We start from the raw sequence: 12,957 nt of genomic DNA, 5'->3' as shown, positions 1-12,957 counted from the left end.
TGTAAAAGACATTGCTGATATAAACCTATGATATAAGTTTCATAACATTTGGCAAGAATTGTACAAATGAATGGCATAACTCTTTTAAAATAATTGATCTGCACTGATTTTCAAAACTGTCCAAGGCAATGCTGATATCAACCTATGAAACCAGTTTCATAAAAATCTGTATAGACTTGTACACATGAGATCGCTAACGATGCAACTTCCATATAATTAAGGTTTCTAAGGGGCATAACTCTTTTAAATATAATTGATCAGCACTGTTTTTGGGAACTTGCCTAAGAAATTGCTAAAATTATCCTCTGATATAAGTTTCATTAAAATCTGGCACGAATTGTACACATGAGAGCTCTAAAGATGCAATTTTCCATTTATTAATGTTTCCAAGGGGCATATCTCTTTATAAATACTTTATCGGCACTGATTTCGTGTCCAAGACATTACTGAAATACACATAGGATATTAGTTTCATTAAAATCTATGAAGAACTGTACACGTGATAGCGCTAACAAGACTGGATGGACGGAAGCACAGATGGAGGCCCAGTATATCTATGTTCTCCGCTCATGGGGGACATATAAACAAAAAATAAACAAGAGATCTCAGTGCTATATCAAGTATTTAACAAAATGGGTAATTCTAAGTTATTCCAAGTTAGCTGTTAAATGTTGATGATAAACATATAAATACTTACCAGAAATATGGAAATCAGAGCTCCAATCACACTGTCTCTTAGATAGAAGGGCCTTGTCCATTAGTATATTGGCTTCTTTAATGGGTCCAGCTGATTCATAGGATAATGTCAGATTCATGGAAATTAAGAACTGTTGTGCCTCATATAGATTCTCTATCACAAAGCTGTAGGAAAAAGAATATATTCTTAAATGTATCCTGCTTTTTCTGTTCTGATGCCTATTTTTCCTTTTTTTATAACATTTCTATTCCAATAGTCAAGATTAACTGCTAAAAAACAATTCCAAATTTGCCGCATGTTCATGTATCAGTTCTAAGTTGGTAACCTCATAAATTAATGTCCGTACTTATATCTTAGTGTGTAGAGAATTCAATGAGAATATGACAGATCTTTTAGAATATGCTAACTTCATTTACAACTTTTTAAGACTCCTAACAATTTGAATATTGGTATGTTGTATAGAAAATTGTCTTTAAATGGAGATCATTTGCTCTACCCGTGCGCATGGTGTCTTCTTTTTTTTTTGTTATATGTTGAAATGCTGTTTCATAAATATATTCCCCACATTTCTTTCATTCTTAGAATACAGAGTTTTGTTATTCTATCATAATAAAGCATTATATTGCATACGGTGTAGCAAATTGATAGATAACCAATCATTCATTTCCTATGAATAAATTCTGATTAGTTAAAATTTTGTTCACATGTACTATAAATATGATTATCTAAGTGTGTTTTTTTTTTACTTCTTACTTAAATTCCTACCACTACTTCTCAGGTTTGGACAATTCAATTTTTGGAGAACCACAGTTTGGCTTATCTTCTATTCAATTCTAGATTATCGCTAGTCATGATTATTATTGCCTTGTATGAATTTGAAATAAACTGTGGTTAGTTTGCCCAAACTTGACTGTTTTTTATACATCATAAAGTTTACTTTCTACACTGCTTTATATTCCACTCGGCCACTGTATCCTACAGGGAGGCAGAGAAGAAGCAGTGGTGTGTCCATGTGCCAGTTGTGAAGGTATTACAGTGTAGGTTTACTGGATCCTCATATATTAAGAGATTAATACCAAGACTAATAAAAAAATTATGAAAACATTCAAAATAACTCATAATTTTTGCATTTATAAAAGAGTAGGGTCTTTTGAAAGAAATATTACATGGAACACTTTGAGCATATTTCTATACCCTACCCTAGGGGTGTTTAACCATTGTTTAATGGTCAAATGATTATACTCACACTTATTTTTTTAATTATGCTGTTCTGCATTTACTAAACTAAAATAAGTTGATACTTACTCCATTGTCAACAAACCAAACAGGTCCATACTTTGTACAACTCCTGTAAATTGTTAAAAATATTGTCACTTTGACCACTATGGCAAATAAATAATATTCACAATGTCAAATTCCAAACATTTATGAATAATTTAAAGATGATAGTACAAGTTCACTGCAAAGTAAACTAGAGGCTCTCAAGAGGCTGTGTCGCTCACCTTGGTCTATGGAAATATCAAACAAGGGACACTCTCCAACATTGTAGACAAGAATAGACCATAAAAAAATCTCTATTTTGTTAATCTTGTATTACTGATATTTTAGTCTCTTTAGTTTCTTTGACTTATTAATAGATCTTGCCTTGCTGATAATATTTTAGATTTAGAGTGTTTATTTATCTATCATAATGAGGCTTAACAGAAAAAAGTTTCTCTCTAAATATCAAAGTTTTCATGATAAAAGCCAAAAATGAAAAAAAAAATCGTAAAATTTGTCATTTATGGGCAATAACTCCTATAAGAATTTGTCTAACAGTTTTGACGTATGTATGGACAATTGGTAGAGCTCATTATTCTGAACATATTTATTCCTTTCAGATTTTCTGTATTTATAACGGTTCAAAAAAATAATAGACAAAACTTGCTTTTTACCCCAATGTTCTATTTTTATAAATGGCAGCCATGTTGGTTGGAAGGCAGGGTTATCAGACATATTTTCTAACTAGATACCATAATGATGATTGAGGCCAAGTTCGGTTTAATTTGTCTCAGTAGTTTCAGAGGAGAAGATTTTTGTAAACGATTACAAAAATTGTCAAAAAATTGTAAAAAATTGACTATGAAGGGCAATAACTCCTAAAGGGGTCATTTGACCATGTTGGCAATGATGAATTATTTGTAGATTTTACTTTGCTGAACAATTTTGCTGTTTACAGTTTATCTCTATCTTTTATAGTATTCAAGATAATAACCAAAAACTGTAAAATTTCCATAAAATTACCAAATCTGAGGCAGCAACCCATCAACAGGTTATCTGATGCGTCTTAAAATTTCAGGGCAGATAGGTCTTCACCTGATGAAATTTTTAACCTCTGTCAGATTTGCTCTAAATGCTTTAGTTTCAGAGCTATAAGCCAAAAAATGTATTTTACCCCCATGTTCTATTTTTAGCCATCGCGGCATTCATGGTGGATGGGCAGGGTCATCAGATACATTTCTTAAACTAGATACCCTAAGGACGGTTTAGGCCAAGTTTAATTTCATTTGGCCCAGTAGTTTCAGAGAAGATTTTTGTAAAAGTTAACGGAGGATGACGACGCCGACGGAAGACGCCAGACGACGACGACGGACGCAAAGTCATAAGAAAAGCTCACTTGGCCCTTTTGGGCCAGGTGAGCTAACAATTAGAAAATCAACCATTTATTTGGAAAAAAATTGGGCCATAAAAAAAATCTTATATTCCTCTTTTTAATGATTTATGGAAATAATGTTACAGGGATTTTCTAAATTTAAGCATTTTGTAAAATGACTGAATTTTCTATCCATTTATAAAATGCCTAACCTTCACAGGCTTTGTAAAATGACTGAAATTAAGATACAAAATTCAACACATTGCCTGTGCGGTTTTTGGTAATTTGTAAAAATAGGAAATTATTGATATAAATATGACCAAAACAAATTCTAGCAAACAAAGCAACAAATGGTTCAGATAAAATAAATTTCAATATTTTTTTTTATACTTGAGTGGCTAAATAGTACTAACAAAAACTTGCACATGGACTTTCTTTTAAAGGGCATTTGCAACGAGATATAAAAAAAACTTAATATATTTTTTTTTCAATCATTAATGAAAATGAAAAAGTGAAAAAATAATTAGCTTTTAGCAGCTAGATTGGTTTAATTTTTCCAAACATTGACCTAATTAAATCAGTATTCAGGTGACCTTCATTTCAACCCCTTAGCTAGAGATAGCACAGGCGTGTTCAGCTACGAAAAGGAAAATAATGTTAACACTGAAAGTGAAACAAGGGTCAAGGATTTGTTGATTGATTTGGTCCACAAAAACTCATTCTTATACCGGTAAAAACGATAATTAACATATTTTTTTTAACCTATAATATGAAATCTTAAAGACCAAGAAAAATCTAATTGAATTTATTTACTATCTATTTATATCTATATTAATGTGTGTATCAGGTTATATGACTGTTTGCAGTCTTCGGAGGTCACATATATGGTTAATAAGATGGCGACTAGTCTAAAATACACACAAAATGCTGATACATATTATCAGGTCTACGCATTGTAAATTGTTTATTTCAAACATTTTATGATTTGAATATTCATTTTACATGTTTTAGTATGTTATAAATCAAATATGAAAATTGGAGTCAAATAGATAAACATGAATTTGACAGCTAATGCTTTAAAAGAAAATCTTTTATTTGATCAAATTCTTCAGAAATGTAGTGCTATTGAATTATATTTTAAAATACTCTAATTTAACAACAGCTTTTCCACATTAAGAAAGAATGTGAATTAATACATTCTACATATCCAACCAGATTCCTCTTTATAGCATGAGTTTCAACATATCAGCCTGTGTTTGGTTGTGATGCATATATATTAGTATCTTATTTTACTGCCTCATAGGAATTTTTAAGTCTTATCAAGCTGATGAATAAAGGCAACAGTAGATAACCGATGCTATAACATTTAAAAGAGACCAAGAGACAAATCAAGGAAACCACGAAACAAAACCTAAGGGAATTGCATGAACTCCATAAGAAGCCAGACCAGTTACATTGACAGATAGACCTAGAGTTAGTGTAAAATGATATACAAATGTACATGAATCATCAACCATAATATCTACTTCAGCCTGTTGGATGCTCTGATAAGCCAAAAGATGTATGTCAACAAGATAATGCTAATGTTACTTTAAATATTTAGGGAACACACGGAAAAGAAAATTTTCATGGATGTGCTATTTCCAAAATCTCATGTTTTTGAAACATTAAGTGAAAAAAGTTGTGATAGAGCTGATTACATGTGCCATGATCAAGGTAACAACAAATTTACTGCAGCTGCAGTGCTAAGACAGCAGATTTAAAGCAAACAATGTAATTTTAAAAACAACAGGGCAAAATGAGTATAACAAAATCTGGCTCAGTTTTTGTGAACATTTCATTCTGTAAAATAATTGTAGTAATTTCATAAATTGACTTTAAACTTTTACAGGCGTTTTTCAAAATGTCTAATTACATTAATGGTGACATTAGTCTACATAAAATGCAGGAATCTATCTCTAAAATTCCTAAGGTCTATATTAATTTTACAAAATATTCTATCTGAATTAGACTATTTTTTGTTAAATATCACGCCATAAAATAAAATGAATTTCCCCATTTATATTTTCGAACATCAACATATAATATAGCAAAATATGTAATACCTCTTCCCCCCAATTTTTTTTTTAAATACGTAAATATTACATTTGCAAAAAAATTATTAAAATCTTGATGTCAAATAAACTGACCCGTAACTAGAACTTACCCCACTGGTAGTCATGGAAGGGAACTTTGAACTCAAGTTTTTCTATCCTGACAGACAGTTCAAAGTTACACGAGTCAATTTCAAGCTCTGTTTCCATTGGTGTACCAAGTAGGCCAACTTCATGACAACACCTGATAAAGCTACAGTTGGCAGGTATGTAACACTTCATCGTATCCGATGGTAAGTTCTCCAAGTCAGAAGCAGAGCATTCTGTGATGTAAATAGTATGAATATCATTCAATTTCTACATAACAACCTTTAAAAATTCAGAAGTGTACTGTTAAGTTGATGAATTGGCGCTCAAATTGACAACAATACAATCTTGAACATGTTGAAGTTGACATTCTAATATTTGACATGGCAATGCAACATGGAACACTATATATCAATTTTTAGTACATTAATTTTGTAATATCATTTGCTAACTTTAACAAATGTTGACCTTGATGCATAAAGTCTCACTTCTGTCACTTTTTGCAGTTGAGACCAAAACCACTTCATTTTATGCATATAACCTACCATCTTTCCATCCATTTATAGCTCCTGTGTACGGTGAATTGTATCCCTGACAAAGTGTATCCGCCTGATAAGGTCCAACATATAGAGCCTCTGTCAGTCTGGCTATGTCTACAGGGAACAGCTGAGCATCAGCTGTAATGTTCATCTCATTTCTCCAGCCAGACTCAGAGAAATCTGTAAGATAGTCATTTAAGTTAATATTTTGATTCCGAATAAATGGGTCATATCTATATCAGAAAATATTCTTGATGTCTTTACACCTACTGAATATTTATTAATTTTCCCTTTTGGTTAATATAAAATTGTAAAGCTACATGGATAATTTCATAGTAATATTTTTCATGACAGTATAAACTCAAAGTTTGAACCCATTTAAGCTCTGTAACAGTACGATTTTTATAGCATATATTCTAAAGAGAAAAATATATGAGACCTATCTTATGCTGAAAACTGTCTACACAAAGATGTGCACAAAGTCTTCAGTCACAATGGAGTCTCTTTTTTCTTACTTGCTGAATCAGTTTTAAATAACCTTGCCTAACATAATTCATGTCACTGATGATTAAAGTATTTATAACCAGTGTTTTGATTATCGCATGGTCTACCATCACGTTTTGTTGTTGTATGCCATTTTAGTATAGTTGGAAAAATTAAAAAAACGAGACGGGAAAAAAAGATAAGAAACTCAACACGGATACAAAATATGATGACAGAAAAGTTCCAGAATGGTTATTCTAGTTGAAAAATGTGCAACATAATTAAAATACAAAGATGAACAGTTTTTGGTGTAGTCCGTAAATTTTTATACACAGGTTCTGTAGAAAAAAAACTGCAACACCATGTGATTACTGCAAGCTGGAAAACATTGTAAAAAACAAGGTTGATGAATTCTTTAGGTGACATCATAAACAAGTTTATTAATAAAGAAAATGGTGTTCCTGTATTCAACATGTTCAAACATGCATACCATATCTATTGAGCACCATTTACATTAACAAAAGTATCACAGGCATGTTCACAGGAAGAAAGTTATCATGAAGGTCAATCATAAAAAAGACATTCACATGGTGAAAAAAGGTGATGGAGAGTTAAAAGAAAAAACATTTTTCTTGGATGAGAGTAAGATAAGTATTGGATATGTTCAAATTGTTCATGTTGTCAAACTAGAGGCTCTAAAGAGCCTGTGTCGCTCACCTTGGTCTATGTGCATATTAAACAAAGGACACAGATGGATTCATGACAAAATTGTGTTTTGGTGATGATGTGTTTGTAGATCTTACTTTACTGTTTATTTTTGCTGCTTACAATTATCTCTATCTATAATGAACTTGGCCCAGTAGTTACAGTGGAAAATATTTTGTAAAAATTTACAAAAATTTACAAAATTTATGAAAATTGTAAAAAATTGACTATAAAGGGCAATAACTCCTTAAGGGGTCAATCGATAATTTTGGTCATGTTGACTTATTTGTAGATCTTACTTTGCTGTACATCATTGCTGTTTACAGTTTATCTCTATCTATAACTAGAAGCTCTAAATAGCCTGTGTCGCTAACCTTGGACTATGTTCATATTAAACAAAGGACACAGATGGATTCATGACAAAATTGTGTTTTGGTGATGTTGATGTGTTTGTAGATCTTACTTTACTGAACATTCTTGCTCCTTACTATAATCTCTATCTATAATGAACTTGGCTTAGTAGTTACAGTGGAAAATGTTTTGTAAAAATTTACAAAAATTTACAAAATGTATGAAAAATTGTGAAACATTGACTATAAAGGGCAATAACTCCTTAAGGGGTCAATTGACAATTTTGGTCATGTTGACTTATTTGTAGATCTTACTTTGCTGTACATTATTGCTGTTTACAGTTTATCTCTATCTATAATAATATTCAGATAATAACCAAAAGCTGCAAAATTTTCTTAAAATTACCAATTCAGGGGCAGCAACCCAACAACGTGTTGCCTGATTGGCCTGAAAATTTCAGGGCAGATAGACCTTGACCTAATGAACAATTTTATCCGGTCAGATTTGTTCTAAATGTCTTGGTTTCAGAGATATGAGCCAAAAACTACATTTCACCCTATGTACTATTTTTTAGCCATGTCGGCCATCTTGGTTCGCGGGCGGGGTCATCGGACACATTTTTTAAACTAGATACCCTAATGATGATTGTGGACAAGTTTGCTTAAATTTGTCTTAGCACTTTCAGAGGAGAAGATTTTTTTAAAAGATTACAAAAATTTATAAAAATGGTTAAAAATTTACTATAAAGGGCAATAACTCCTTAAGGGGTCGACTGACTATTTTTGTCAAGTTGACTTATTTGTAGATCTTACTTTGCTGAACATTATTGCTGTTTACAGTTAATCTCTATCTATAATAATATTCAAGATAATAACTAAAAACGGCAAAATTTCCTTAAAATTACCAATTCAGGGGCAGCAACCCAACAACGGGTTGTCCGATTCATCTGAAAATTTCAGGGCAGATAGATCTTGACCTGATTAACAATTTTACCAAATGTCAGATTTGCTCTAAACGCTTTGGTTTCATAGATATAAGCCAAAATCTACATTTTACCCCTTTGTTCTATTTTTAGCCATGGCGGCCATCTTGGTTGGTTGGCCGGGTCACCGGACACATATCTAAAACTAGATACCCCAATGATGATTGTGGCCAAGTTTGGTTTAATTTGGCCAAGTAGTTTCAGAGGAGAAGATTTTTGTAAAAGTTAACGACGACGGACGACGACGACGGACGCCAAGTGATGAGAAAAGCTCACTTGGCCCAGTGGGCCAGGTGAGCTAATATTATTCAAGATAATTACCAAAAACTGCAGAATTTCCTTAAAATTACCAATTCAGGGGCAGCAACCCAACAACGGGTTGTCAGATTCATCTGAAAATTTCAGGGCAGATAGATCTTGACCTGATAAACAATATTACCCCATGACAGATTTGCTCTAAATGCTTTGGTTTCAGAGATATAAGCCAAAACCTACATTTAACCCCTATGTTCTATTTTTAACCATAGCGGCCATTTTGGTTGGTTGGCCGGGTCACCGGACACATTTTTTAAACTAGATACCCCAATGATGATTGTGGCCAAGTTTGGTTTAATTTGGCCAAGTAGTTTCAGAGGAGAAGATTTTTGTAAAAGTTAACGACGACGGACGACGACGGACGCCAAGTGATGAGAAAAGCTCACTTGCAAAGGGCCAGGTGAGCTAAAAAGAGATAAGGAATGTAGACCACACTTTCTTTAACTGTCGATATCACAAACCAAATACTAAGTCGTTATTTGGGTGTGTATTTGTTGGAATGGAGTCTGAAAACTTGCTCCTGTAGGGTAATATTTTGATCGGCTGTTAAATATTAAGAAGCTGTAGCCAGTGATAGATCTGCATATTCTGGGAGGTGATTTTTCTAGGATGACAATGCTCCTGACCATCATGTATGGTCCAACCAAGATTTTGTTGACCAGAAGGGAATTCATGATATAAGCTTGCATGCACAGTCTCCAGACAATAATGTGATGGAAAACGTTTGGTTAATCCACTGTATTTGGGTCAGTATTAAGCCTACCTACAGTACTTGCAACCTTAGGTGTTACAGTTGACGTGACCTTGACTGATTGGTGAATAAACAGTGAAGAATGTTTGACTGATTGGTGAATGATCAGTGATTGATGACCCATTGAATCTGTCTGATACGTCAAATAAGCTATGTGAGAGTAACCGTGACAACGGTCAGTGATCGATCAGTAAATTAAATTATATGCACGGATCAGACGGATACGTATAAAATTAAAATTCTTATGTAAAACAAACTCCACAGTATTTACAATTGATAAACGCGGACCTCTATGAAGACACCTTTACTCCTGAGTTTGTAATCAACTTGGTCGCAATAACACATAAAAAACATATAAATTACTTTTTCACGTATTATATGTATAACTTCATATTCTGTTATTTTTCTGCCAAATAAATTGCATAAGTGCAAAACAATGTCATGCTCAGAATGTTTCTGTATAACTAAAAAGCAAAAAAAGTTATCATTCAAAATAAGTACTCTATTTAATGTCACTAGATGATGCAATTAAAAAAAATTAACAATTAAGATACTTAAATTTATGTTTTGTTTTTATTGATTAAGAGTATTGTTTAAACTATTGTTTCAAATTACCAATATTTCTTCTTTTTATTTTTTAAATAATGCAATGTTATTTGTAATCAGTTATTTTGGAGGCCTCAAGATAAGTTTTTTATATAGAATCTTAATAAAAAGGATTAAAATACTTAACATTTTTGTTTGTGTTGAATAAGAATGCAATGATTTCTTTATTTTGATAGAAGTAATGAACCACCATTTAATTTCAGTATTTTTTGTACATCAGGTTGGTTGATTTTCATAAAATATGCCAAATCTTATTTAAAAAAAATGACTAAACTTTTGTTTGTGTTGCTTAAAAGTGCGTATAGTTCTTCTTTTATATCAGAAATATTACGTCAATTGAAATCTGTGATTAGTATTGTACTTATGTGTAATATAAGTACTATTTATACAAACAGCCATTCCAGCTTACACTTAATAATTAATGTGATAATAAAGATGCTGACATTCTGGATACATTTAATTAACATACACAGACCACTTGTTATATCTTGAGGTTAATTTCCCTGGCATTTGACACTTTGAAGTTACAACTGGAATCTCACTAGGAGGCACACTAATCTTTTCTTAATCAGATACATGTCATAAATAATCACTGTTGGCGAGGAAATGCAGATTATGATACCAGATCTTATAAAAATTAATTACACAACAATTAGTATATTATCTGAAGGTCAGTGAGGCCAGACCCCTCCAACTGTATGATTGATGTACCCTATCTGTGTGTAAAGCCATATGCATGGTCTTTGTATAATCACTTTCTTGGTTCATAGCAGTCTTGACTAGTTGATATAGTTTTACAGTGCTATTATTTAATTAGTTTTACAGTGCTATTATTTAATTTAAACAACTACTTATAACTTGGATTACTTGATTCACTCACCACATTATATCTGGCAGAGGAAAAGGTGTTCGCACAAGAAGGAATAGAGTTTCTCCATATGCAAATCTAGCTATTTCTGATAGACAATGGGACTTAAACAATCCATCTAACTGGACTATACAGAAATTAAGAGAAGAATTGGACAAAAAAAGGCACAAGGACACCGAGTTCTTTACCCAAATCAATTATATATCGAAAATTCTAGCTCAAGTGGGATTACTACACCACAAACAAAACAAAACAGGACTATTTCTGACTATGATACATCCAGTCCATTGAGTGCAGAACCTGAAGTAGCTACAGACAGTGGGATCAATGGACAACCCTTAGCTTCAATGGATATAAACAATATTTCTGTTCCCGATACTTCTTTAGCAGAACAGGACACAATTAGTGTTAATCATCAAGTAACAAACAGTAATACAGGTGGAATTACCAGTGACATTCCAATGCAGAACTCTTAATTTCAACAGTATGACTACAATGTCTACCATGCTGGCATATTGTTTTAGTGGCTTTCAACAAAGTTTGAATCAGTTTAACCAGAATTTAAACAAAGGGACTAATACTGACAGCAGTGGATTCAACCTTCAGCAATGGTAAAAAGCACAAAGTTCTACAACTAATCACATGGGTCAAGTTCCAAATGTTCCCATGTTTCAAACATGATTACAACAGGATTCGATTTATCCATCTCCAACCGTACAGCAATTAGATGCCCGAGCCTCATCTACTCAACATGAATTTCAAGGAGTACGTTCAGATTCTTTTTCCAATGTGGATATTATTTCTCATACGCTTCAAAAACAGATCATTCAGGGTAAGGATATTACCTTGACATCTCTGTTAATACCAAAATATGAATGCCCCCAAACAAATAATATTTTGGCTAATGGTATAGAATTAAATGTTTCAGGAAAGCCTGATCCACGTTTGAACAGAAAGTTGTCTTTGCAGGAATTTATTAGGGCTTTTGGAAAATATAAAAGGGTTATGACAACTGATTTTTCCAGAAAGGCGTGCCGAATTGGACGCATATCAAGATGACATTATTGATATATGCAACTTTTTTGGAGATAAATTTTACGACTACCATAAAATGTTCTCTGCAAAAGCTGCAACTGTGTTAAGAGAAAAGTTTGTTAAAAAGATTGGAGTAAAAGGGATCGCGATATTTTAAATTTAGTTACAGCTGAGGCTAGCATAAACATTTGTAAAATCTGTAATATGGCAGATCATACCACAGCTTTCTGTTCAATACAAACTTCTGGGAATTACCAGTCACACTTTAACAAAAATGCAAGGCAGTTTGAAGCTTCCATTGATTCAGGTCCTACATCTGATAAGATAGACAAAAATGGCAGAACCCGTGTATATTTCAAGGGGGAAGAGATTTGCAACAATTTTAACAGTGTCAGGGGGTGCTTAAGGATCAACTGTCATTATAGGCATGTCTGTTCTAAGTGTAACTTATCTAACCATTTCCTACCAAACTGCGGAGTTGCAGTCTCAAACAAAGGTGGAGAACAGAATATACTAGCTAAACCCCTTTTACCCAGTACAATGTATATCTCAGAATAGCGGAAACACGTTAAAAAATGACTAGTATTAGAAGACTTTCCAAAGGAAGCTACTTCCCCGGTTAATGTGAATAAACTTGAATTATTCTGAAAAATCATTTGTTAAATATTTATGCAATGGTCTACGAAAGGGTTTTGATACTATGATATCAGAAAAAAATTTATCTACAAAAGAATGCAGAAATAGTTTTTCAGCAAGTCACAACCCGAAATTACAAGTGCTTTAATATCAGTTAAGGTAGAAAGAGGATACATG

General features: G+C 32.7%; 1 protein-coding gene across 1 annotated transcript in view; it reads right to left on the bottom strand.

Moving 5' to 3' along the window:
- LOC127719725 (uncharacterized) overlaps positions 1-12,957 on the bottom strand; it is a 264,736-nt gene that overhangs the window by 210,896 nt on the left and 40,883 nt on the right. Inside the window, exons 15-18 of the mRNA XM_052225963.1 lie at positions 6,055-6,228; positions 5,536-5,745; positions 2,003-2,045; positions 698-861 (exon numbers count right to left, since the gene is read on the bottom strand). Of these exons, the coding sequence (XP_052081923.1) occupies positions 698-861; positions 2,003-2,045; positions 5,536-5,745; positions 6,055-6,228 (591 nt within the window). The remainder of the gene's footprint in view (positions 1-697; positions 862-2,002; positions 2,046-5,535; positions 5,746-6,054; positions 6,229-12,957) is intronic.

Source organism: Mytilus californianus, unplaced genomic scaffold (assembly GCF_021869535.1).
Source record: "Mytilus californianus isolate M0D057914Y unplaced genomic scaffold, xbMytCali1.0.p SCAF_11, whole genome shotgun sequence".
In the NCBI taxonomy this organism is placed as follows: domain Eukaryota; kingdom Metazoa; phylum Mollusca; class Bivalvia; order Mytilida; family Mytilidae; genus Mytilus; species Mytilus californianus.
This window is presented reverse-complemented; position numbering and strand designations above follow the sequence as displayed.